The sequence below is a fragment of the Pan troglodytes genome, chromosome 16, assembly GCF_028858775.2.
Source record: "Pan troglodytes isolate AG18354 chromosome 16, NHGRI_mPanTro3-v2.0_pri, whole genome shotgun sequence".
In the NCBI taxonomy this organism is placed as follows: Eukaryota; Metazoa; Chordata; class Mammalia; order Primates; family Hominidae; genus Pan; species Pan troglodytes.
This window is the reverse complement of record NC_072414.2, coordinates 63,997,283-64,022,494: the sequence shown is the minus strand read 5'-3', so window position 1 is coordinate 64,022,494 and position 25,212 is coordinate 63,997,283. Positions and strand designations below refer to the sequence as shown.

The window sequence follows — 25,212 nt, the reverse complement described above, 5'->3', positions numbered from 1 at the left end:
ACGGGGTTTCACCATGTTGGCCAGGCTGGCCTCGAACTCCTGACCTCAGGTGATCCACCCACCTCTGCCTCCCAAAGTACTGGGATTATAAGCGTGAGCTGCCTTGAACTCCTGACCTCAGGTGATCCACCCACCTCCACCTCCCAAAGTGCTGGCATTATAGGTGTGAGCCACCGTGCCTGCCATAGGAGTCTTTTTAATGGTGTCCCACAGGTCTCTGAGACCTTGTGGTCTCCATTTTTTTTTTCTTCTGTTCCTTAGACGAGAGTCAATTGACCTGTCTTCATGTTTGTTGATTTTTTCTTCAAGTTCACTGGTTCTTTCTTCTACCTACTCATATTTGCTGTTGAGCTCCTCTAGATACTTTTTCATTGCAGTTATATTTTTCAACTCCAGAATTCTTTTTGGATTAATTTCTTTAAAGTCCTGTATATTAGTCTCTATTTGGTGAGATAGTGTTCTCATAGTTTTCTTTAGTTCATTAAATGTGACTTTCTTTAGTTCATTGAACACGTTTAAAATAGCTGATTAAAATCTTGTAAGTCTAATGTCTGGGTTTTTTCAGGGACAGTTATTAATTAATACTTTTTCTACTTTGTATCAGCTATACTGTCTTCTTTCTTTGCATGCCTTATAATTTTTTGTTGTTGTTGTTGAAAACTGGATTTTTTTTGGCTGGGTGTGGTGACTCACGCCTGTAATCCCAGCACTTTGGGAGGCCAAGATGGGTAGATCACCTGAGCCCCCACGAGTTCAAGACCAGCCTGGGCAACACGGGGAGACTCTGTCTCTACAAAAAATACAAAAATTAGCCAGGTTTGGTGGTGCACACCTGTGGTCCCAGCTACTAGGGAGGCTGAAGTGGGAGAATCACTTGGGCCTAGGAGGTCAAGGCTGCAGTGAATCATGAGCATGCCACTGCACTCCAACCTGGGCGACAGCTATCCTGTCTCAAAACAAAAATGAAACAAAACACAACAAAATTGGATTTTTTTTTTTTTTTTTTTTTTTTTTTGAGACAGAGTCTCGCCCTGTCACCAGGCTGGAGTGCAGTAGCGTGATCTCGGCTCACTGCAACCTCTGCCTCCTGGGTTCAAGCGATTCTCCTGCCTCAGCCTCCCAGAGTAGCTGGGACTACAGGCGCACGTCACGATGCCCAGCTAATTTTTGTATTTTTAGTAGAGACGGGGTTTCACAATGTTGACCAGGATGATCTCGATCTCTTGACCTCGTGATCCGCCCGCCTCAGCCTCCCAAAGTGCTGGGATTACAGGCGTGAGCCACCACGCCTGGCCAAAAAATTTGATTTTTAAAATAATATAATGTGGCAACTCTAGAAATGAGTCCTCTCCTTCCCAGGGTTTGATTGTTGCTTTTATTCCTACTGTCTGATTGTTTTGTGACTTTTCTGAACTAATTTTATAAAGTTGATATTCTTTTTTGAGTGTGGCTATTGAAGTATCTGCTTATTTAACTTAGATGTCAGGTAATAACTGGACAGAGATTTATTTAAATGCTTGGAAACAATAAGTAAGTCTCTCACTCTTTGCCACAGGGCTCTCTATGTATATTGTTCCATGCCTTCAACACTCAGCTAGATATTTCACAAATCTACCTTAGCCTTTATTTTCTGCTTGTGCAGGGTTTCAAAGTTAACCAGAGGTGAGAGTTTATATTTCATCTGTTTTTTTTCTGAGAGCACACACAACCCTGGGCATGTCCACAGCGTTGTGCATGCATATGACCTTCTAGATTCCCAGGAAATTTATTGGAGGTTTTCAAAGCCAGCTTTTCCTTTTAAGTTTCTTGGTTAGCCTATTGTTTGCCCCAACTTTGATCCACTGCTTTAGGAAGTAGGCTGTTCAGCGATTGCCTCAGTTTCTATGGATGCCTCTGGGGAAAAGATCTTTGCATGATATGAAGTCCGAATTGAATCTTGTAGAGTCAGCCTTGAATATGGCTGTTCACAGAGAACCACCAGACAGTTCAAATAATGATATTTCTTAGGGAATGAGGCTTTGAACAAGCTCAAACCCTGTTCTGACCTTTCTGGTAGCTGTCAGGCTTCTGATCTCCAAGTTTGCAGGCTGTTGGTTTTCAAGGGGATGGAATAGGGCAAGTTTAAAACACTACAAAGCCATTTTTATTGAGATTTAGCTCTTTTTATTGAGTAAACACTCTCTGGGTTGTTGCAGGCTTTCGATTAGTTTCCACAGTTCTCAAAAGGTTAATTATGACAGATTTGCCAGATTTCTCATTGGTTTTATGGAGAAGAGAATTTTCAGAGGTCCTAACTTTGTTAACTTTGCTGCCTTCATCCCTCTCTTTTGTATTCCACATCCAAAACATCATTCAATTTTTAGGAGTACTTAAATGCTGAATTTATCACATTTATATTAAAAAATGAAGCAAAGCTGATACATTTTACTAATTACTGTTTGCTTCCCCCCTCCCCCTGTTAAATGATAACCATAAGTCACACATTATAAAACTGTACTTCTTTGTTTCCCACAGGAACTATCATGTATTCTATTACCTCCTGGCAGGAGCAAGTGAAGATGAGAGATCAGCATTCCATCTTAAGCAACCAGAGGAATATCATTATCTCAATCAGGTGAGAGTTCATAAAAAGCATTTTGAAGTATAGGGCAGTATTAAATTTAATGCTTGAAAAATGTCTTTTTTCTAGTACTTTCTCAAACCTAGGAATGGATTAGCTAGCATTTTCATATATGTACTCTACAAATTTAGGTGATGCAGTTCTCAGATTTGAGGATGATTACCATGCTCATATAAATGTTAAAAGCTCAGATAATATATGTGCTTTTTGTTTTCTGTGAGATTCTTTGGGAAAATAATAATAAACTGTTTATTGATATTTCTACTCTATTAAAAAAATGCTTTACTTTTACTAAAGTGATTTACCTTTTACAACCCCCAGGATATTAAATGTTACTAATGATTAATTCTTGTCCTTTGCAAGGGGTTACTTGAAACCTAATTTGCATGTTTTGAAGTCTCATACACATACGTCTTTGCATGATACTATGACACTGACTTAGAGTGTGATTATTTTTATAATTTAATGAACAGTCTTAAATATTCAGTATGAAGGTCATCAAAGGCAAATGACTTAGAGAATTTGGATCTTTCCTCAAAACTCAAAATTCATCCCTAAACTTCCACATTGAGGAGTAATTCTTACTTTTCATTGCATTGACTTTACTAATTTTATTATTTCTCATAATAACAGAAATTTTACAACCAGCACTAATGGAATTAGTAAAACAAACAATAGATCATTTAAATAATAGATTGTCTCCCCTTATTTTTCCATTGTTGGAGGCAAGATGTAATGTCTACGGAAATAAATCCCTTTATGACCATTAAAAAAATCCTTACAAAGCTTTTGTAAACAAATTGACACTTTGATGATGGTTCAGATAGCAGTATATATTTAGGGTTATGAAAGTTACATCTTTGGCTGAGTGCAGTGGCTCACACCTGTAATCCCAGTACTTTGGTAAGCTGAGGCAGTTGAATCACCTGAGGTCAGGAGTTCGAGACCAGCCTGGCCAACATTGTGAAACCTTGTCTCTGCTAAAAACACAAAAAAATTAGCTAGGTATGGTGAGGCATGCCTGTAATCTCAGCTGCTTGGGAGGCCGAGGCACGAGAATCACTTCAACCCGGGAGGCAGAGGTTGCAGTGAGCCAAGATTGTGCCACCGCACTCCAGCCTGGGCGACAGAGCGAGACTCCGTCTCAAAAAAAAGAAAAAAAGAAAGTTATACCTTTGGCTTTCTCCAAGTTAATACACTGTGTTGTATTAACTGTTATTTCTTAATTTTGAAACTACCTATATTAATATAAACTAATGACTCTGTATTAATATATTGAGAATTCCAAGTTATTTAAAGTATCCATTTCTGATATAATATTATTAATTTTTACACATAGAATTAAGTAGCTTTTCAAAAATATTTGCTAATTCAGCTTCTGAGTTTTTTCCTCCCCAGTTTAAACTATTTGCATTATATTTGGGTGATTAAAGATTTTCTTTTTTATAAAGTAATTTTCTCTCATAAATGAGCTGATAGTTGTTAGTATTAGAGAAGTCTGGAATTTTGCTGTTCTTTCAGATCTTTTTGTAATTAATGACCATAATATCTTCCTGTCATAAGGTCAATATTCATAGGATATGGGACTCAGTTTATATAAATAACAGTCACTGGAGCCCATGGTATATATGCGTTCCGTAGTATAGTATACAGTCTCCCAGCATGTGAATATTTACTTCATTATTTCTTGTTTTTTGCTGCTATGCAAAATAACTTTTCAATGGAGAGCAGCAGTACTACTTGCACACCACATCTAAGAGATCATTAGAAAAGTATAATAACCATTACTTCTACCTAACTAATCTGCCTTACTTTCAGATAACAAAGAAACCCCTCAGACAGAGCTGGGATGATTATTGCTATGACTCTGAGCCGGTCAGTACAAGTACCTAAATATTCTGTGTTTCTGTCAAAGGGTCCTCACATTGCGCATTTGCATCCATCTGAAGATTTAGAATGCAAATCAGCTGAAATACAAAGAATCCTAGGAAGGAAGATAAACCAATGTTTCATTTGTTTTGAATGATTGATTTATATCTGTATAGTTTGTTGATTTAAAACCAGTTAATTTACTTTTTTTTTGGCTATTTTCTGGTCATTAAGACTTAGTCCACATTCAATATTTATTTCGACAAACATTAAATTAATTATATTCCTGATTCTTCAGCATTGCTGTGGATTTGTATGAACTATAGTTTTTTTCCCTTTTATTTTTTAAAATTATTTTTTAGTAGTTTCATTACCTACATACTATGAGTACTAATTATTATTTATTTCAAAAAATTGCATTCTTTGTTTTATATATCAACAGTCTTTACACATAATGAATGCATGTATATTTTTCTTTGATTTTTTTTCCCAGTAGCCAGTCTGTAGCCTTAATAAAATTGTCCAAAAATAAGTATTGAAATTCCTATAAATAAGGGTTTTTTTTTAATATTTATTTTTTGTGACAGAGTCTCGCTCTTTTACTGGAGTACAGTGACATGATCTTGGCTCCCTGCAACCTCCATCTCCTGGGTTCTAGTGATTCTCATGCCTCAGCCTCCCAAGTAGCTGGGATTACAGGCGTGCGCCACCATGCCCGGTTGATTTTTCTATTTTTAGTAGAGATGGGGTTTTGCCATATTGGCCAGGCTGGTCTTGAACTCATGGCCTCAAGTGATCTGCCCACCTTGGCCTCCCAAAGTGCTGGGATTACAGATATGAGCCACTATGCCCAGCCTATTTTATGTTGTAAATTGAGTGATTTAAGGGGATGTATGATGTAATATAAAGTGAATAGGTACATTTTGCTTTAATTTTTTAAAAATTATATTACTATATTTTAATAAGTATATTTTTAAATTAAAGACAGAGTCTCACTATGTTGTCCAGGCTGGTCTTGAACCTCTGACCTCAAGTGATTCTCTTGCCTTGGCCTGTCAAAGTGCTGGGATTATAGGCATGAGCCACCATGCCCCGCTAAATTTAGCTTTATTTGTTATATTTTATGACAAGTTTGTAACCATAAAGAACACAAAAATTTTTTTCTTAAGTTTTCAATTAAGTTACTTGTAAAAAGGCTGAAAACACATACTAATCTTCCTATGTCTATTAATTAATGAATTTATTAAATATTCTTTCTGAAAACATTTCTTAGTCCTTGCTTTAAAGAACCACAACTTTGATTCTCACAGCATGTTTATAAACTTTACTAATTGCATAACTAGCTTATTTCACAGGTGAGAATGATCAGTATACATGAATAATAATTTTTTTTAGAGAAATTTTAATTGTATTACTATTACATAACCAAGTAATTTTGGAGTTTAGATTTAACATTTTGGGGAAAAAAACACTTGACATATAAATTTATAGATTCTGATACATTTTAACAAAAAATTTAAGTTGTTTTGCCATTCTTAAGAAGCTTCCCCTTTTCCTTTTTCACGTACTACACCAAGTGACCATGCCTCCTTGGAAAGCAGGTAGGGGACTGCAAACACATACTGCAAATAGAAGACTTGATCATCTGTTCTGAGCTTACAGTGAAGTTGTGAACTGATCTGCTACTTTTCAGAGATAGTCTAAGTAATACTTAAGAATTTGGGGGCCGAGAGTAGTGGCTCACGCCTGTAATTCAACACTTCTGGAAGCTGAGGTGGGAGAATTGCTTGAGACTGGGAGTTTGAGACTAGCTTGAGCAACAAGGCAATACCCTATCTCTACAAAAATTTAAGCCAGGTATAGTGATACATGCCTGTAGTTCCAGCTACTCAGGAGGCTGAGGCAGGCAGATTGCTTGAGCCCAGGAGGTTGAGGCTACAGCGAGACAAGATCACACCATTACACTCCAGCGTGGGTGACACAGCAAGACTCTATTTCAAAAAAAAAAAAAAAAAAAAAAGGATTTGGGCTCTGAAGCAGAATGACCTAACATAAATATTGGCTGGCTTATTTTCCAGTTTCATTTATTTTAGGGGTTAATAATGGTCTTTAAGTTTTGTGAGTCTTAAAGTTGTGCATGTAAAGAACTTGATAGAGTATATAATCCTTAGTAAGTGCATAGTGAATGTTGTTGCCACCATTGAAGTCATCATTACCCATCTTTCCCTTTAGAAGAACTTTGTAGCCATAATCTCCTCTTCCCTTAATCATACTTTCATCACCATTATCCGTTTATTGTGTCTTGAAATCTATTATAGTTTGAAATTTAATTTCTGATTGTTTTTCTTATGTTAATTAATAAAAGCAAGCAGTCTGAGGATCTTTTATTCTTTCCTGTTAGCTCTTCCTCATAATATATTTGGGGACAAACTAAACTTTGTTTCCCTGTGAGTTATTAGAACTGATGTGACTAGCATCATAGGTAGAGAGGATTGTTTGAGGACTCTTCTGTTGTACTACATTACTTATGTATTTCGTGGAATTGTATAAATGGTCCCAAGGAGACCTATAGTTAGAAAATTGCTTTTTACAAGGTACCTGTTGTTGCCCTTGTGTGGTGATTTAGTTCCATTTAAGGGTTATCCTATTAAATAAGCACAAACAGCAGTGTTGCATGGGAGAGAGCAGAGGATTTGGAACTACATAGATTTTGGATTGGCCAGCCCTGTTATTTATAAGATTTTTTTTTTTAAGCTTTGGAAAGTTATTTAACCTGTGAATTTATTTTCTCTTCCGTAAATGTATATATAAGTATCTCCTTGTGTTCTGAGGTTTTAGTAACTCATGGTGACTGACATGTAGAAGAATATTTAATAAGTGTTAATTTCTCCTCTTCAAGTGGTAATAATCTATTAAATATCTTTCTATTTTTATTATTATTAACATCTCAGCCTTTGTTTCCTCAGTTATAAGATATGGAGAATGAATTAAATACTGGTAATATGTTGGCTGATGTCTGCCATTGTACCTTAAAGCTGATCTGAGGCTGGGCGCGGTGGCTCACACCTGTAATCCCAGCACTTTGGGAGGCTGAGGTGGGCGGATCACGAGGTCAGGAGATTGAGACCATCCTGGCTAACACGGTGAAACCCCGTCTCTACTAAAAAATACAAAAAATTAGCTGGATGTGGTGGCGGGCGCCTGTAGTCCCAGCTACTCAGGGGGCTGAGGCAGGAGAATGGCCTGAACCCGGGAGGCGGAGTTTGCAGCGAGCCGAGATCACGCCACTGCACTCCATCCTGGGCGACAGAGCGAGACTCCGTCTCAAAAAAAAAAAAACCTGATCTGAGTAACTTCAATGTAAAGGGTCGGTCAGCCTCACCAAATTCTTTTATTTATCTGAGCCTTGAATTTTAGGGTCCAACTATTAGGTAGGGTTTTAATGGTCATTGCCATAAGTGATAGTCTCAGGACACTGTTGGTTCCACCATGCTGCAAAGGGATTTGACCTGTATTATTCTGTGGAGACAAAGCTCCAACTTTGGTCACTACTACCTTTACAGGAATCCAAACATCTATAAATCTGTGGAAGCTCGTTTCCTACGAGGTAGACCTCCTATAGTGCTTTCAGAGATCATGATGCAACTTGGGCAAGATACCCTGAAACCATAATGTTTTCATCTACTCTGTTTTAAGTATTTTTGCAGTATAAAGATTCCTACTGCCAAAACCCATCTGTCAGTTTGTAAGTTTGTGGTCACACCCTTAAACATGTCTTTCTGGCTTTATTCCTTACCCTCTGCCGGTCTAGTATAAGGTCTCTGCATACTCCACAACTTTCTCTGCATATATTTTTCTGTTTAAAAAGCACTTCACATCTGGCCAGGTGCGGTGGGTCACGCTTGTAATCCCAGCACTTTGGGAAGCAGGTGGATCACTTGAGGTCAGGAGTTCGAGACCAGCCTGGCCAACATAGTGAAACCCTGTCTCTACCAAAAAAAAAAAAAAAAAAAAAAAAATTAGCAGGGCGTGGTGATACGTGCCTGTAGTCCCAGCTACTCAGGAGGCTGAGGTGAGAGAATCACTTGATCCCAGAAGGCAGAGGTTGCAGTGAGCCAAGATCGCACCACTGCACTCCAGCGTGGGTGGACAGAGTGAAACCCTGTCTCAAAAAAATTAAAGCACTCAACATCCTCTTTTCTTCTCTTTTCTTTTCTTTTCTTTCTTTGTTTCCTTCCTTCTTTCTTTTCTTTCTTTTTCTTTCTTTCTTTCTTTCCTTTCTTTCTCTCTCTCTCTCTTCTCTTCTTTTCTTTTCCTTTTCTTTCTTTTCTTTCTTTCATGGTGTCTCGCTCTGTCACTCAGGCTGGAGCACAGTGGCACCATATCGGCTCACTGCAACTCCCACCTTCTGGGTTCAAGCGATTCTTCTGCCTCAGCCTCTTGAGTAGCTGGGATTACAGGTGCCCGGCACCACGCCTGGCTAATTTTTGTATTTTTAGTAGAGATAGGTTTTCACCATGTTGGCCAGGCTGGTCTTGAACTCCTGACCTCAGGTGATCTGCATGCCTCAGCCTCCCAAAGTGCTGGGATTATAGGCATGAGCCACCGTGCCTGGCCACTTGTCTCTATTTCTTAAAATGGTACTTAAGAAATCATATATTTTTATAACTACCAGTGTAGAGTGCAGGACATAAACTGGAACAGTTGACTTTGAAGGTTAGTAAAGATGCTGGAGATCACTTAAGAAAAAAGGAGATAAATAACATAGGCTTGGTTGGAATCCCAGCTACACTATTAACAAGCTTCACCACCATAGGAACAATTGGCTTAAATTCTGAGCCAATGCTGCTTGCTTCTTGTGTGAAAGGCAATCATAACTACCACCAGAGGTTTTATAAGGATCAAGTATAATATGGAACTGGACAGTGTCTCATGCTTGTAATCCCAGCACTTTGCAAGGCTGAGCTAGGCAGATCACTTGAGCCCAAGAGTTTAAGACCAGCCTGGGCAACATGGCAAAACACTGTCCCTCCAAAAAAATATAAAAATCAGATGGATGCTGTGGTGTAGGCCTGTAGTCCCAGCTATTCCTCAAGAGGGTGAGGTGGACCACTTGAGCCCAGGAGGCGGAGGTTGCAGTGAGCTGGGATTGTGCCACTGCACTCCAACCTCGGCAACAGAGTGAGACTCCATCTCAAAGAAAAAAGAAAAAGAGACAATTTCTTAAGTACAATTTTAAGAAATAGAGACAAGATAGAAGAAAATATCTAATTTGACTCTTCTCTTTCTCTCCCTCACACCCACACTAATTGCCTACTACATGCTAGGTTTATCCTAGGCATTTGTAAATGAGAAAGTGTGTCACCTCATAGAAAGAGCAAGGTCTGATAGCATGAAAGAGCATTTGGGTATGTTTGTGGGGGGAATGTAGTGGCATGTTATCAAGTACAAACAAGAACTTATATGGAGCTGACAGAAGGATTGCCTATGTTCTTTCAGTGGAAGGGGTTGTAACAGTTGTTGGTTAGTTCCCTGCCTTATCCTTGGAACGAACCTTACCATTTCCTTGAACTCTGGCTGACCAGTATTTGGATCCTGGGGCCTGAAGGCTTTTTCCAGAACCCTGGAAGGCCTTGGCATTTGTAGGGCCCTCTAGAAGTGACTTGGGAATTAACAGCTGCCTGCTCCCTCTCCAGATGTCTTCAAACAATGACTGATGAGAGATGAGATGGTATATAAATACAGTAGCTCCCTCACCTCTGTAGGTTTTATATTGTTTCCCAGAGATAACCTTGGGATTAAACTCCATTTAACTACTTTCATAGTAGTTACCACAGACTGTTTAGTCTGTCTTCTCTTTTACTTTCTCACTTTCTCTGTGACTTGTATTTGACTCTTGGTCTGTCTCAAGATCTGCCTCCCAGGGAGCCCAAATTAAGATAAAGTCATTTCTGTTCTGGGAGATTTAATTTATCCTTAGTTTTTCTTCTACAGTTATCATCAGAGAAACAGAGAAGGGAATTAATACACATTTTTTTTTAAACTATGATTTTGATATTCACTGAGACCACTTTGGGTTTCTAAGAACATTTTATTAAGGATAAGAGCAAATACAAACATATTTCAGTGCCTCTTTCAGTGTACTTTCCCACTATTTTATATACATTAATTGTTCCATTCACTTTCGGGGAAGATTAGAACACTGTTAGTTAGAAGAATCATTATTGACACATGTGGAAGCGTAGATTCCCCCTGCCTTGCCACTTGTAATAGGAAAATATTTGTTAAATCATAAAGTGAATGAACTGTTTGTGTTTTGAGACTAGGGGGAAGAGTAGCAAGAGAGCTTTTTACAAAAGGTTACTTACTATAGGTAAAAGAAGAATGTGTTTAAAAATTTATCTTAGGGCTGGGTACGGTGGCTTACTCCTGTAATCCCAGCACTTTGGGAGGCTGAGGCGGGTGGATCACCTGAGGTCAGGAGTTTGAGACCAGCCTGGCCAATGTGGTAAAACCCCGTCTCTACTAAAAAATATAAGAAAATTAGCCTGGCATGGTGGCACGCACCTGTAATCCCAGCTGCTTGAGAAGCTGAGGCAGGGGAATTGCTTGAACCCCGAGAGGCAGAGGTTGCACTGAGCAGACATCGCGTCATTGCACAGCAGCTGGGCAACAAGTGCAACACTCCATCTCAAAAAAAAAATTATTTTAATGAGTAGGACATTGGCATGTCGGTAGAATGTCTTAAAATTGCTTATTGAAAGCAATTTTATAGTAATAAAATTAAATGCATGGGTTCTCAGAAAGAACTTTACTTGTGGTGAATTTAAATTTTTAAACTATGCATGTGTAGCTTTCCATGTAGAGAATAAAAATATTGGTAACAGCATTTCAAAACTTTATTTTAAACTTTAGATATTCATTAACTAATGCTTACAGTGCCTAAAACAGATTTTCTTGTACATGGTAAATACTTGATAAATACTTTTTATAAAATAAATGAGCACTTTCTTTATTTCTGAAAAAGGAATGTTTCATTCAATTCAATATTTATATATTATTCAATAATTCAATGACTATGTATTTACCTAAATAATGACTTGTTTTTGGCACTGACTTCGCACTGGGGATCTGCAGTTAATAAGACAATTAACAGTTCATATACTTCACCAAGTACTTGAGAGAATATTCCCTAGGAAGATAGGCATTAGAAATGTAAATGCAAATGTGAGGAGGTTTTTGAAAGTGCAAGGGACTGTGAGAACTTACAGTAAAGAGATTTATGACTCACTTATTGTTTTGAAGATTTAGAGTATGTCTACCACTGTTTGACTATTTTAGGAACTGAAATGCAAGGATTATGCTTAAAAAGTAGTATTTATTAATCTGGTATTCCACAACAATTTTCTTTTTCTTGAGATGGTGTCATGCTGTGTTGCCCAGGCTGGTCTCAAACTCCTGAGCTCAAGCAATCCTCCTACCTCAGCCTTCCAAGTAGCTGGGATTACAGGCATGTGTGACTATTTACAACTAGTTTTACTGACTCATCTGATGTGTTTTCTGAGGGTTTTTATACTTTCACATATACTTCTTTCTTTCCTTGTTTGATTACCATGTTGTCTGTTATTTCATTAGGAAATAATTACATATATAAAATATATAAATAATTATATATGTATATATCTAATGTAGATGTAACAGGCTGGGCACAGTGGCTCACGCCTGTAATTCTAGCACTTTAGGAGGCCTAGGTGGGTGGACTGCTTGAGTCCGGGAGTTCAGGACTAGCCTGGGCAATGTGGTGAAACCTTGTCTCTATTAAAAATACAAAAAACTAACCGGTCATGGTAGGACTAGCTGGGTAGTTCCAGTTGCTTGGGAGGCTGAGGTGGGAGAATCACCTGAGCCCGGGAGGTCGAAGCTGCAGTGAGCCAAGATCATGCCACTGTACTCTAGCCTGAGCAACAGGAATGAGACCCTGTCTTAAAAAAAAAAAAATAACATATCTATATAGATCTATATAAATATAGATTAGATTAGATAGATGTAACAAACTATATTACGTAAATCTGGGGTTCACTCTTCAACTAAATTATTGCCTCTTCTAAAATTTATTTTTGTGTCACTAATATCTAGTTCAGTGCCTTACATAGGGTAGGCACTTGTTAAATATTTGTTGAATAAATAATATTTGCTGGTAGAATTGAGCGCCCTTAAATGCTTTGAATTTCTGAAACCCTTTAGAACCACTCAAAATCAAACTTAGTATCAGCACACTTACTAAGTACAGCTAGCTCTTTATCTTAAGTTAACTTTTGAAATCCTAATCTTGGTGATTGTGAAAGGGAGAACAAAAGTAACTTATTGGTATTTTAGTAAGTATGTGTTTAGTTTCCATACCTGTAGTAAGATAAGAGGTCTAATGAATTTGACTAGGTCTTACTATTCTACCAGCTCTAATTTGCATTTATACATACAGGTACCTATCCTAAATTACCATATTTCTGAATGGCCCACATTATTTTAAAATATATAATCTTGATTTTTAAACTTTTATTTTAAATAAGCAGGATTGCTTCACGGTGGAAGGGGAAGATTTGAGACATGACTTTGAGCGCCTACAACTTGCCATGGAAATGGTAGGATTTCTTCCCAAGACACGAAGACAGTGAGTTTACTTGTTGTATTTTTATACCTCTAATAGAGAACACATGATATGTCTTTGAAAGATTTCTGCCGTTGACCTTTTTAAATAGTTTTCTAAGTGGTATTCCTTATCTAGTACGTCATCCATCTCGAGCATTATTTCTAATTCCTTTTTTTATCATAAATTATTTTGAGAATCTGATGAAAGCTGACACTGTTGTTATTGTAAAATGTACATCCTTAACAATTTGCATATAAATGCAGGAATTTATAGTGCCCCTGAAGCCTATCCATGGACCTTACTTAAAACTTTTGCTTTGTAACACTATTTTTATAGCTCTTCATTTTTTATGTATCAGTGATCTCTAATCTTATTAAATTATGCATACTTATCAGATGCATAGTATTTAATTTTCAGTGTATTTCCTCTGTATAGTTTATATCTGTACTATTCTATTAAGTTTTTTAATTGTAAATCTAAACAATTTAAAAATATAAAAATTTGAGATAAAGATGAGATTAATTATATTTGAAACAAATTATTTAAAATTAAAGACAACCTTGGCTCTCACCAGAAAGAAATAGTTACCTATAACTTTTTTGAAGGGGAGAGTCGTGTTGATGAATATGTCAGATCTGATTATATTGTTAATTTTTTTTTTTCTTTTTTTTTCTTTTGGAGACAGCGTCTCACTCTGTCACCCAGACTGGAGTGCTCACTGCAGCCTCAACCTCCCCAGGCTCAGATGATCCTCCCACCTCAACTTCCCAAGAAGTTGGGACTGTAGGCTTGTACCATCACACTCAGCTAATTTTGTTTTGTTTTTTTGCCATGTTGCCTATGCTGGTCTTGAATTCCTGGGCTCAAGTGATCTGCCTTTCTTGACCTCTCAAAGTGCTAGGATTACCAGCATGAGCCACTGCGCCCGACCTCTGTTGTTAATTTTTAACCTCATGATTGATGACCCTATACTGAGAGTAGGAGAAAATCACCTCTGCTGTTTTCTTGTTTGCTTGCACTTACATCATTGGTATGACTCTTTAATTAGCAGGCTATTTACTAGAATCTTTTTATGAGAAGTCAATTAAAATCAAATAATACAATATGTAAGTTGGCATACCAACTCAATTGGTGACATAAACTACAGTTCAATGAAAATTAGTGAATTTCTATTAAAAATCATTTTTAAAAGAGGCTCATGAATTTGTTTTTGTCTTTTGACTTCCATTAGTTTTTATGTTTCAGTTGATAGTTTATTCTTTAATCCAGAATAACATTATTAATTATTTTTATAATAGACTTGTATTTCCTGTGAGTCACGTGAATGATTCAAAGATTGAAAAACTTTAAATTATTTGAAAAATTAGATTTATAAGTTAGATGGTGATTCAGTACCTCTCAAATGTTCCTAAGGTAATATCTCAGGTTCCTAAAGGAATATCTTTGTTTTAGTTGGAATACTTCCTAATTTTAGGAAAACATAGTGTTAAATTTTCGTAAGCCAAATTTTGTAAGCCGTATTTATTCTAAGAAAATAACTGCACGTGACACAAAGCTGTATATATATAAGGAGACTGAGGAAGAGTTTTTCAGTGGATTGTTTAGCTGTGTTAAATGCCTCTGAGATGTCAGATAAGTCAATAACATAATATACTGTTCTTAGCTACATGGAGGTACTTGGTAACCTAAGGTTCCTGAATTAACAGGAGTTGATGGGATATATAGCATAAGTGGAGGGATTAGTTGTTGATTGGAGGGCACATACTCTTCTGACTCAGGAGGGAAATTTATGACGGAGGGTCCATATGAAGTTGTTTCACAGTAGAGGTTAATATACCCCACATGGCTTCATACTTACACACACACATACACACACACACACACACACACACACACACACCCCCCCATTTACCCCAAACACCATAATATGGTATAGAAAAGCATTTTAACAACATAACTAATAATAAAAAATCAGCTAGGATACTTGATTTAAAAAATACAGATTCAAGGCCTTTCCTTTGGCAATTCTGATTCAGTGTATCTGAAACAGTATAGGAAAAAAGCATTCCTGGCAGGATAAATAGCATTTAGAGAGGCATGGCCTTTTTAAAACACTGTAAACACTGTGACAAATTCAGGCAATAGCAGAAGTCCCTTTGAAATGACTATATAAGAAGTGGTATACTTAAGGCCATGAAAAGCATTTTGAACAGTACCTGACATATAAGTAAACCCTCAGTAAATTTTAGTAATTATTCCCATATTGCTTATTTTCCAAAGACTAAATACTTCATATTTGCAGGTTAATTTGCTTAACTAGAATTTTAGAATGAAATGAGCTTTGGGAATGGACACAACTAAGCTATAATTTGTGTTTTATTTTCCCAGGATTTTCTCTCTTCTCTCAGCCATACTACATTTGGGTAATATCTGTTACAAAAAGAAGACATACCGGGATGACTCCATTGATATCTGTAATCCTGAAGTTCTGCCTATTGTCTCAGAATTATTAGAGGTGAGTGATTACATTTTCAGTTGTCATTTCAAATCTTTGTAACTTTTTATTTTTTATTTTGTGTATTTTGTAGGTGTAAACGGGTTAATGCTTTCTATTAATAATGCTTTTATTAGGCGCTATTTTTAAATAGCATTTCCAGAAGATCTAATTTTTCCTGATACCTGCCTCAGTTTGCTATTGAGTGTGGCAGAATCTTTATAAAATTTGTGTTTTCTCCTCTGCCTCCACTTGCTCCAGACATCCATAGTCCCTAAATTTGCTGGATAGGATGAATATTTCCACACTGGACTGTAATATTCTGGGACTATGCTAATTTTTCTCTTCATATTTGAGATTTCTTCTCATACTAAGATTTTGGTTAGATTATTTTGTTTCAAGATGGGGGTATTTGAGTGGGTGGAGAAAAAAGGATACTACTTTTTTTTTTTTCCTTATGGGTTGAATAGGACATAAAGGTTCTCATCTCCTACCATGCTTCTTCTTACATCAAGGGCCTTTATTACCTGATTCTTTCTTCCTGGAGTGATGATTTATCATGTTTTCTTAGCTAACTTCTCTCTTGCTTACCCCTTCTCATCTTGCCAGATTTATCCCATCAGATGGGGTGTCATTTCTTGTAGGCCCTATCGTCTGGCATAGCAAGGAAATATATGTGTGTATATACTAACCTGTGTATATCCACGTATCTATACATATTTTAATATGTAATCATCTGTATCTATATAAAGGTAAACATGAGTTCATGATTATGTCTCCAACTGTAATCCATTCCCCACGTGGATCATTCTAGCCTTCTTCCCTTGCTTATCTGTGAACTCCCGCTTCAACAGTGAGAAAGCTGTCTTCTGTCCTCTGCCATCCATTTACTTATTTGTTTAATTCCAGTATACATGTATAGTGGTATCAAAATTGTTAACCTGTACCCCTCTGGGAAATGACTTTTTCAACTAGAATACAGTGCTTATGAGCAATTCCTTCTGCCTTTAATCCTGCAGACTTCACTCATTTCCAAAATTACTTAGAACAGCACCTTTTCCTTCCACCTTATTTGTTGAGGTTTCATATATTTGTCATGCATGCTGTTTTCTTGTCATGGTCTACATTCCTTCGTGGAATCCCCCAGTCTCTTAAATAATTTTTAATATTTGCATACATTAAGTTCCACTCTTCATGCTATTTGGTTTGTGACAGATGCAGGAAGTCATGTGTCCACTATTATAGTATCATACAGAATAGTTTCACTGCCGTAAAAATCCCCTGTGCTTTACCTGTTCAGTCCCTCCCCCTAAACTGCTGGCAACCACTGATCTTTTTAGTAGATATATAGATTTGCCCTTTCCAGGATGTAATATAATTGAATCATGCAATATGTAGATTTTTCAGACTGATTTGTTTTACTTAGTAATACGCACTTAAGATTTATTTATGTCTGGCGGCTCATGCCTGCAATCCCAGCACATTGAGAGGCTGAGGCAGGTGAGTTGCTTGAACCCTAGGAGTTCAAGACCAGCCTGGGCAACATAGGGAGACCCCGTCTCTACTAAAAACAACAACAACAACAACAACAAAACACAAAAATTAGCTGGGCGTGGTGATGTGTACCTGTAGTCCCAGCTGCTTGGTAGGCTGAGGTGGGAGGCTTGAACCCCAGAGGCGGAGGTTGCAGTGAGCTTAGATCGTGCCACTACGCTCCAGCCTGGGTAACAGAGCGAGACCCTGTCTCTAGAAACAAAAAAAAGATTCATTCATGTCTTTCTGTGACTTGATAGCTCATTTCTGTTTATTACGGGGTAATATTCCATTATATAGATGTGCTATAGTTTATTCATTTATCTGTTGAAGGACATGTTGGTTGTTTCCAGTTTTTGACAATTATGAATAGCTTGCTTTTTAAAAAAATATTATTCATCTTCCAAATCTTGGTTCATAGGCCACTTCATGTGGTTTAACCTTAAGTGGTCTAAACTGACTCCCTAAATACAGAGCATTTTTTTCTACATAGCATAATTTAGTTTTAGAGCATAAAGTTAATTATTAGTTTGTGTCTGTTGTAAGGCTGCAGTGCTCTTTGAGAGCAATAGATACCTCTTTCTTATTTATCTAACCACCCAGCGTTTATTTTTTCTGTACGTGATTGGGCATTGCTTATTAACTTCAGTGGAATGATAACCTGGCAGAGGAAGAGGCAGGGGAAGGGAGTACCTTGAATTGGAACTAGACTTACTGGAAAGAAGTTCTACCAGGAGATGGAGTGTGGTATCTGAGGGTTGTAATTTTGAAGATCATAAAGGCCAGAGAACAGATGGCATTTTAGTCAGGTATTTCAGGTGATATTTTAGTCAAGCATTTGGTATTGTGACAGGGCAGTGTGGCTAATGGTCTTACTTATAAGTCTAGGCAGTTCAGCAGAAACCAGGGCTTCTGTTTCTAGTGCATCATTTCTTCTTTGGTAAGAGACTGATAAGAACAATTCAGGCAACTCAAAGAGGAACTCAGGTATAGGTTTAAAAAAAAGAGAGAAATCTAATTCTGAGAATTGGGCAAACCAGTATCAAAGACAATGGCAAATGGCAAATATGATTTGAGAGAAAATCTTACTTTTGAACCCTGGCTTCTTAAATTTCTTCTTGTGTATAGTTTGGATTGGTTCTAGGGCTGAGGTTTAGTATTAAGTAGAAAGAAAATAGCTTCAAAGTTCAGGAGCTAAAGAAGATAACCTATCCCGTCTTTAGTTAGTACTTAGAAATTATTTTAGAAAATGATTGCCTCTAGTTGGTTAAGACTGATAATAATAATTGCAATCTTAAGGCTTTGGTTGAGATAGAGTACAAAGATAAGCACATTGACTGGTTTATTTAACATTCAGACTCTTTAGTTGTGATTTAATTTAATTCCTCTCCTTCCCATGGTGATTTAATCCAATGCTAAATATAGAATAGAGGAACAAATGTTTTTAAAGTAGTGGTTTAACTTTATTTATTTACTTTTCAGTTATTTTTTTGTAGTTACCTGAGGCAATAATGAATGTTTTGAGCCTTTACTAATGCCTATTTGGCATGGATACTTGTGAAAATTATTGAAAGGTGAACAAGCTCCAGTTGATAAATTGTGGGTAATTGTGGAAGATGTTTTTGTTGTGAGATATTAGAACTATCATCATTACCAAAAACTGTTCAGTTTTTATCAGGTTTATGTATTTTGAGTATATTTTAACATCTGTTGAAACAATATAAAGAATAGGGTTTTTTTTGTTGTTTTTTTGAGATGGAGTTTCGCTGTTGTTGCCCAGGCTGGAGTGCAGTGGTGCAATCTTGGCTCACTGCAACCTCTGCCTCCCGGGTCCAAGCCATTCTCCTGCCTCAGCCTCCCAGGTAGCTGAGATTACAGGTATGCACCACTATGCCTGGCTAATTTTGTATTTTTAGTAAAGATGGGGTTTCACCATGTTGGTCAGGCTGGTCTCGAACTCCTGACCTCAGGTGATCCACCCACCTTGGCCTCACAAAGTGTTGGGATTACAGGCGTGAGCCACTGTGCCCGGCCAAGAATAGATTTTTAATTACATATCAGATTTTTAATTAGGTAAATATGAGAAACTTTGTAGAATGGATATTGAACCCATTGCTACTTGTTCTGTATTAATAGTTTTTGAATAGTCTAAAAGTAATATATTTAAGAATTTTTAGAAAATTATAGAAGAGCTGATTAAAAAATCATGAATTGGGTAATATTTAGGATCCTTACCAAATATGATATGCAAGATTAGTATGTTTTGGGGTTGTGTGGGTATGCGTAGATCTATGTACAATCTTTGTCAGGTTTTTGTGCTAGTTAAAGAGAACTCATGAAATGAGTTGAGAGTTTTTGTACCCTTGCTCCTTTTTCTGCAGTTAGAAGGATCATTAGCAGAGAATAATATGTTCCTCAAGGGTTTGAGAGAGGTCAACCTTATGAGCAACTGTATTTGATGTCTTTTATTTGTTCCTTTTTAACTAATTTTTTAGGATTTTCAAATCTGGCTTGAGTTATTTGAATGATCTATGTTTTTCTAAAAATGATGTATTGGATATTTAGAATTTGTTGCTTTTGAGTTCTTATTTTTTTTTTTTTTGAGACAGAGTCTCACTCTGTCGCCCAGGCTGGAGTGCAGTGGCACAATCTCGGCTCACTGCAAGCTCCGCCTCCTGGGTTCACGCCATTCTCCTGCCTCAGTTTCCCGAATAGCTGGGACTACAGGCGCCCGCCACCATGTCCGGCTAATTTTTTTTTTTTTTTTTTGTATTTTTAGTAGAGACGGGGTTTCACCGTGTTAGCCAGGATGGTCTCGATCTCCTGACCTTGTGATCTGCCCATCTCGGCCTTCCAAAGTGCTGGGGTTACAGGCGTGGGCCACCGCGCCCGGCCTGCTTTTGAGTTCTTTGTAAATAGTCTGTTAATTTCACTCTTTAAAATTTTTCTCTATGGTATTAGCTATTTGTGTTTCTTAGTTTTTTTCTTTTGCTTTGTGTGAGATTTGTCTTTTATGTTTTTTTTTACTTTTTTTTTTTTTTTGAGACGGTATTTTGCTCTTGTTGCCCAGGCTACAGTGCAATGGTGCGATCTCAGCTCACCACAATCTCTGCCTCCCAGGTTCAAGCGATTCTCCTGCCTCAGCCTCCCGAGTAGCTGGGATTACAGGCATACACCACCACACCCGGCTAATTTTGTATTTTTAGTAGAGACGGAGTTTCTCCATATTGGTCAGGCTGGTCTCGAACTCCTGACTTAAGGTGATCCTCCCGCCTCGGTCTCCCAAAGTGCTGGGATTACAGGCATGAGCCACTGTGCCCAGCCATCTTTCATGTTTTCAAAGAGTTGGACTTTAGATTGATCAGTTCTAACATTTTACTTGTTACATATTAATTTGTTTTAGGATATTTTCTTCCTTTTTTCTTTGTTATGAAATGTTGCCAGCACACAATATTATATAGAAAACAATATAATCAACCCTTACTCACAGCCCCACTCAAGTAATAAAATATTGTGTATAATTGAAGCCCACTGTGTACCCTTGTACCCTGTCTCCACCAGAGGTAACCACTGATGTGAATTTGGTGTTCATCATTCCTATTCTTGTTTCTATATTTTCAGTATAGATAGATGTTTTTATAAAGACTACATAGTTTTGCATGTTTTCAGTCTTTATATAAATGTTACACTGTATGTATTATTCTGAAACTTGGCTTTTTTTCATTCCATAGTATGTTTTTGAGATCTTTCAATGCTGATTTCTATATTCTATATTCTTCTTTTTTGTTGTTGTGTAAGAGTCCCTGGTATGAGGCTGGGCACGATGGCCCACACCTGTAATCCCAGCACTTTGGGAGGCCAAGGCAGGTGGATTGCTTGAGTTTAGGAGTTCAAGACCAGCCTGGGCAACATGATGAAACCCCGTCTCTAATCCCAGCTACTCGGGAGGCTGAGGCAGAAGAATTGCTTGAACCTGGGAGGCGGAGGTTGCGGTGAGCCAGGATTGCGCCATTGCACTCCAGCCTGGGTAACAAAAGCAAAACTCTGTCTAAAAAAAAAAAAAAAAAAAATTAGCTGGTCATGGTGGCATGTGCCTGTAGCCCCAGGCTGGGATGCAGTGGCACGATCATGGCTCACTGTAGCTTTGATCTCCTGGGCTCAAACAATCTTCCCGCCTCAGCCTCCTGAGTACTTGTGAGTTCAGGCACGTTAAATTTTATTTTTAGTAGAGAGGAGGTCTTGCTGTGTTGTCCAACCTGGTCTTTAACTCGTGAGCTCAAGCAGTCCTACTGCGTTGGGATTATAGGTGTGAGCCACCTCACCCAGCCAATATTTACTTTTAATAATTGCAGCAATATACCTCACAATATAGCTTTGGATTGTATTACATTTTTTTCTTAGCTTTGTTAGTTTTGTCATTTTTGTGTAATCTGGTATTGTTTTTGTTCTTTAATGTATTTTAAATAAATCTAAAAGGTTGAGGCCTTTTATTTAAAGTTCGTTGTTGATTTTTGGCTTTACTGCGTTTTTGTGAAGTTAATATGCCTCAAATTATTTCCAGTTTTTGGAATTTGAGAGTTGATCAGTGAATGCTCTGAAAGGTGTTATATTTGCTAGATAATATTTATCCATTCAGTATGGTTCAAAGTTGTTCTTTAAAAGATTATTGATCTATCATATGTTGTTGGTGGCAGAGTAATGCCTCTTCCTATCATTTTATAACTCAATCTCCTCCTTATAATCTATTTTTTTTTTTTTTTTGAGATGGAGTCTGACTCTGTCTCCTAGGCTGGAGTGCAGTGGTGTGGTCTCGGCTCACTGCAACTTCTGCCTCCCGGTTTCAAGTGATTCTCCTGCCTCAGCCACCCGAGTAGCTGAGATTACAGGTGTGCACCACCACATCTGGCTAATTTTTGTATTTTTGGTCAAGACAGGATTTCCCATGTTGGCCAGGCTGTTCTTGAACTCCTGACCTCAAGTGATCCGCCCACCTTGGCCTCCTAATGTGCTGGGAGTACAGTCGTGAGCTACCACTCACAGCTGTTATAATCTAATATTTTTTACCTGATAAATTTTTATATTGCCTACCTTTATGAATGTTATGTTTTTATTATGTATGGATACTTTTATAAAATGTCCTTGTTTTACCACTTCATGCCCATCATCATGACAAAATTCTAAGGTCTGGTAACATTAAGTATAGTCAAGGTTTGGAAGAAATAAGAACTCTCAGTGCTACTGCTGAGAGAGCACATTGGTAAAAATTATATATAGGAGTTTGGTAGTATTCTCTAAAGCTGAAAATATGTATGCTCTAACCTTCTACTTTTAGGTTTGTTCTTCACAGAAACTTTTGAACTCATGTGCAACAATATTCATTGTGGTTTATTTTCTAATCATACAAAATTGTAAATCGTGTAAATGCCTACAAAGAGGAGAATGGATTACACACTGTGGTATATTTATATGCTGCAATGCTATATAGCAGTTAAAATGAATAAGGTTGATTTAAACTATTGACATGGTGTGTGCCTGTAGTCCCAGCTGCTTGGGAGGCTGAAGCGGGAGGATTGCTTGAATCTGGGCAGTCGAGGCTGCAATGAATCGAGATCGCACCACTGCACTGCAGCCTGAATGGCAGAATGAAACTCTGTCTCAAAAAATAATAATAATAAAAAATTATCCACATAGTTAGATCTGAAAAACATATGGGCAATATGATACTTTATAGGTAAACATTAAATTCATTTGACAGTATAGCATAGTGTTTATGAACATATTTAATACATGTAAAAGTGTAGAAATATTAACTGAAATGATAACGTGAAATTCATGATAGTATTTGCCTCTGGGGAGAGAGTGAGAACAAAGGAAGTGTCAACTTTATCTTAAAAGTTTATCATTCATGAATAAGAAGAAATATCTGAAACATAAGTATATTTTGGAATATTCCTAGAATTCAAGATTCATGAAGAAGAAATATCTGAAACATAAATAAATATCCTTTGGAATATTTCTGGAATTCAAGAAGTGCTGTCACTTTTTAGTCCTTGCCTCCAGCTTGTGGGATTATGATTGATCATCTTAAAATGTTTTTTATACTATTCTATATTTTCTGTATTCTGCACAATGAAACATGTTTCTCTGTTATGATCAGAAAGCAAACTTTAACTTGAAAAAACCCATTTGTCTTTTGAGTGGGACACTTAAATTCCATTTTGGCCAGTATTAAAATTGCCCAGTGTATTGACTTTTTTCTCTGCTATGTAATTGCTAATCTCATTAAGCTTTTCCTCCTCTATTTGGCTTTTTCAAAAGATAATTCAACCTATTGTCATAAATCTTACATATTGAGTTTACTTTTCTGTTTTATAGGTTAAAGAAGAGATGCTATTTGAAGCATTAGTTACAAGGAAGACGGTGACAGTGGGAGAAAAGCTTATTCTGCCATACAAGTTGGCAGAGGTATGATGGATTTTCTTTGAAATGAAAGCATTCTGGACATTGTTAGAAGTTTAGGTTTGAAGTTTGGGTTTTCTCTTAACAGCATGAAAATGACAATGGCAAAAAGTTTTGATTGAAATATTTTCTAGGCCTTTAAATTTGATTGTGAATTTTCCATTGATTTAGAAACTTAAATTTGAATGTGATTGTGAGAAATAGGCTTGCATTTTTCTCCAAGGATCTTAACCTCTTCATCATTTCCAATTTTCATATTACTAACGTGGGGTAGATAGATGGTAGGTAGAATTATAAATGAGCAATATTTGACCCAATTAATTATTCTTCTTGAGACAGTTTCTTCTAGCACATCATACTTTTTTGGTTAACTTTTTCATTGTTGGCTACTTGTTTGCAGTTCTTTCTGCTTGTATTTTTTTTTTCTTTATCTCTAAAAGGTAGAGTACCCTAGGACACAGTCTTTGTTTCTTCTTCTCTACGTTCTTCATTGAGGTTATCTTACCCAGTCCCATCACTTTAAATACCATCTGTATACTGAGGCTCCTAGGGATACTTGTTGCTACTATTATACCACTCAGATCTATAGGGGCAGAAAAATTACTGAAAAGCTACTACTTTGTGGAGTAGTTTTATGAAAGTGATGACAAGTCAAATTATTATAATTATAAAAATTGGGCAGGAATATGAAATTAGAAGATTAGAAGACAGGTGAGGAAATTGTGATTGAATTCTAGAGAATGTTTTTTAAGCTTGACATTGATCCATTTATCTCACCTTCTGTGTCTCCAAGTCCACATTTCTTCTTATGTCATATTATAGTCTTCCACTGTGAGAGCTTCTTTCTAAATGAAAAGAAAGCCAAATCTTTGTTGGACATTGATAGACTGGATTAAGAAAATGTGGCACATATACACCATGGAATACTATGCGCCCATAAAAAATGATGAGTTCATGTCCTTTGTAGGGACATGGGTGAAATTGGAAATCATCATTCTCAGTAAACTATTGCAAGGACAAAAAACCAAACACCGCATGTTCTCACTCATAGATGGGAATTGAACAATGAGAACACATGGACACAGGAAGGGGAACATCACACTCTGGGGACTGTTGTGGGGTGGGGGGAGAGGGGAGGGATAGCATTAGGAGATATCCCTAATGCTAAATGACAAGTTAATGGGTGCAACACGCCAGCATGGCACATGTATACATATGTAACTAACCTGCACATTGTGCACATATACCCTAATACTTAAAGTGTAATAATAATAATAAAAAGGAAAAAGAAAGACAAAAAAAAAGAAAGCCAAATCTTTAAGAGTTTTATATTTCTTTTATATAAAATAAAGATTCATTGCTTTTTACATTTTCTTTCACTACCTTTTTCTTCTTTTAAAAAATTTAACTTTTAAGTTCAGGGGTATAGTGCAGGTTTGTTATATAGGTAAACTTGTGTCATGGGGGTTTGTTGTAGAGATTATTTCGTCACCCAGGTATTAAGCCTACTACCTGTTAGTTACTTTTCCTGATCCTCTCCCTCCTCCCATTCTCTGTCACCCCCTTTATGTCTCCGTGTGTTCTCATCAT

At 37.1% G+C, this 25,212-nt stretch overlaps 1 protein-coding gene across 30 annotated transcripts in view; it reads left to right on the top strand.

Annotated features, from left to right (window-relative positions):
- Positions 1-25,212, top strand: part of MYO9A (myosin IXA) — a 297,950-nt gene that overhangs the window by 97,594 nt on the left and 175,144 nt on the right. For 20 of the 30 annotated variants that reach the window (XM_054667756.2, XM_054667748.2, XM_054667767.2 and 17 more), the window contains 5 exons: positions 2,515-2,614; positions 4,439-4,495; positions 13,060-13,157; positions 15,525-15,651; positions 23,539-23,628. In XM_054667756.2, the coding sequence (XP_054523731.1) occupies positions 2,515-2,614; positions 4,439-4,495; positions 13,060-13,157; positions 15,525-15,651; positions 23,539-23,628 (472 nt within the window). The remainder of the gene's footprint in view (positions 1-2,514; positions 2,615-4,438; positions 4,496-13,059; positions 13,158-15,524; positions 15,652-23,538; positions 23,629-25,212) is intronic. The other 10 variants (XM_054667764.2, XM_063795228.1, XM_054667752.2 and 7 more) reach the window with 1 other exon arrangement.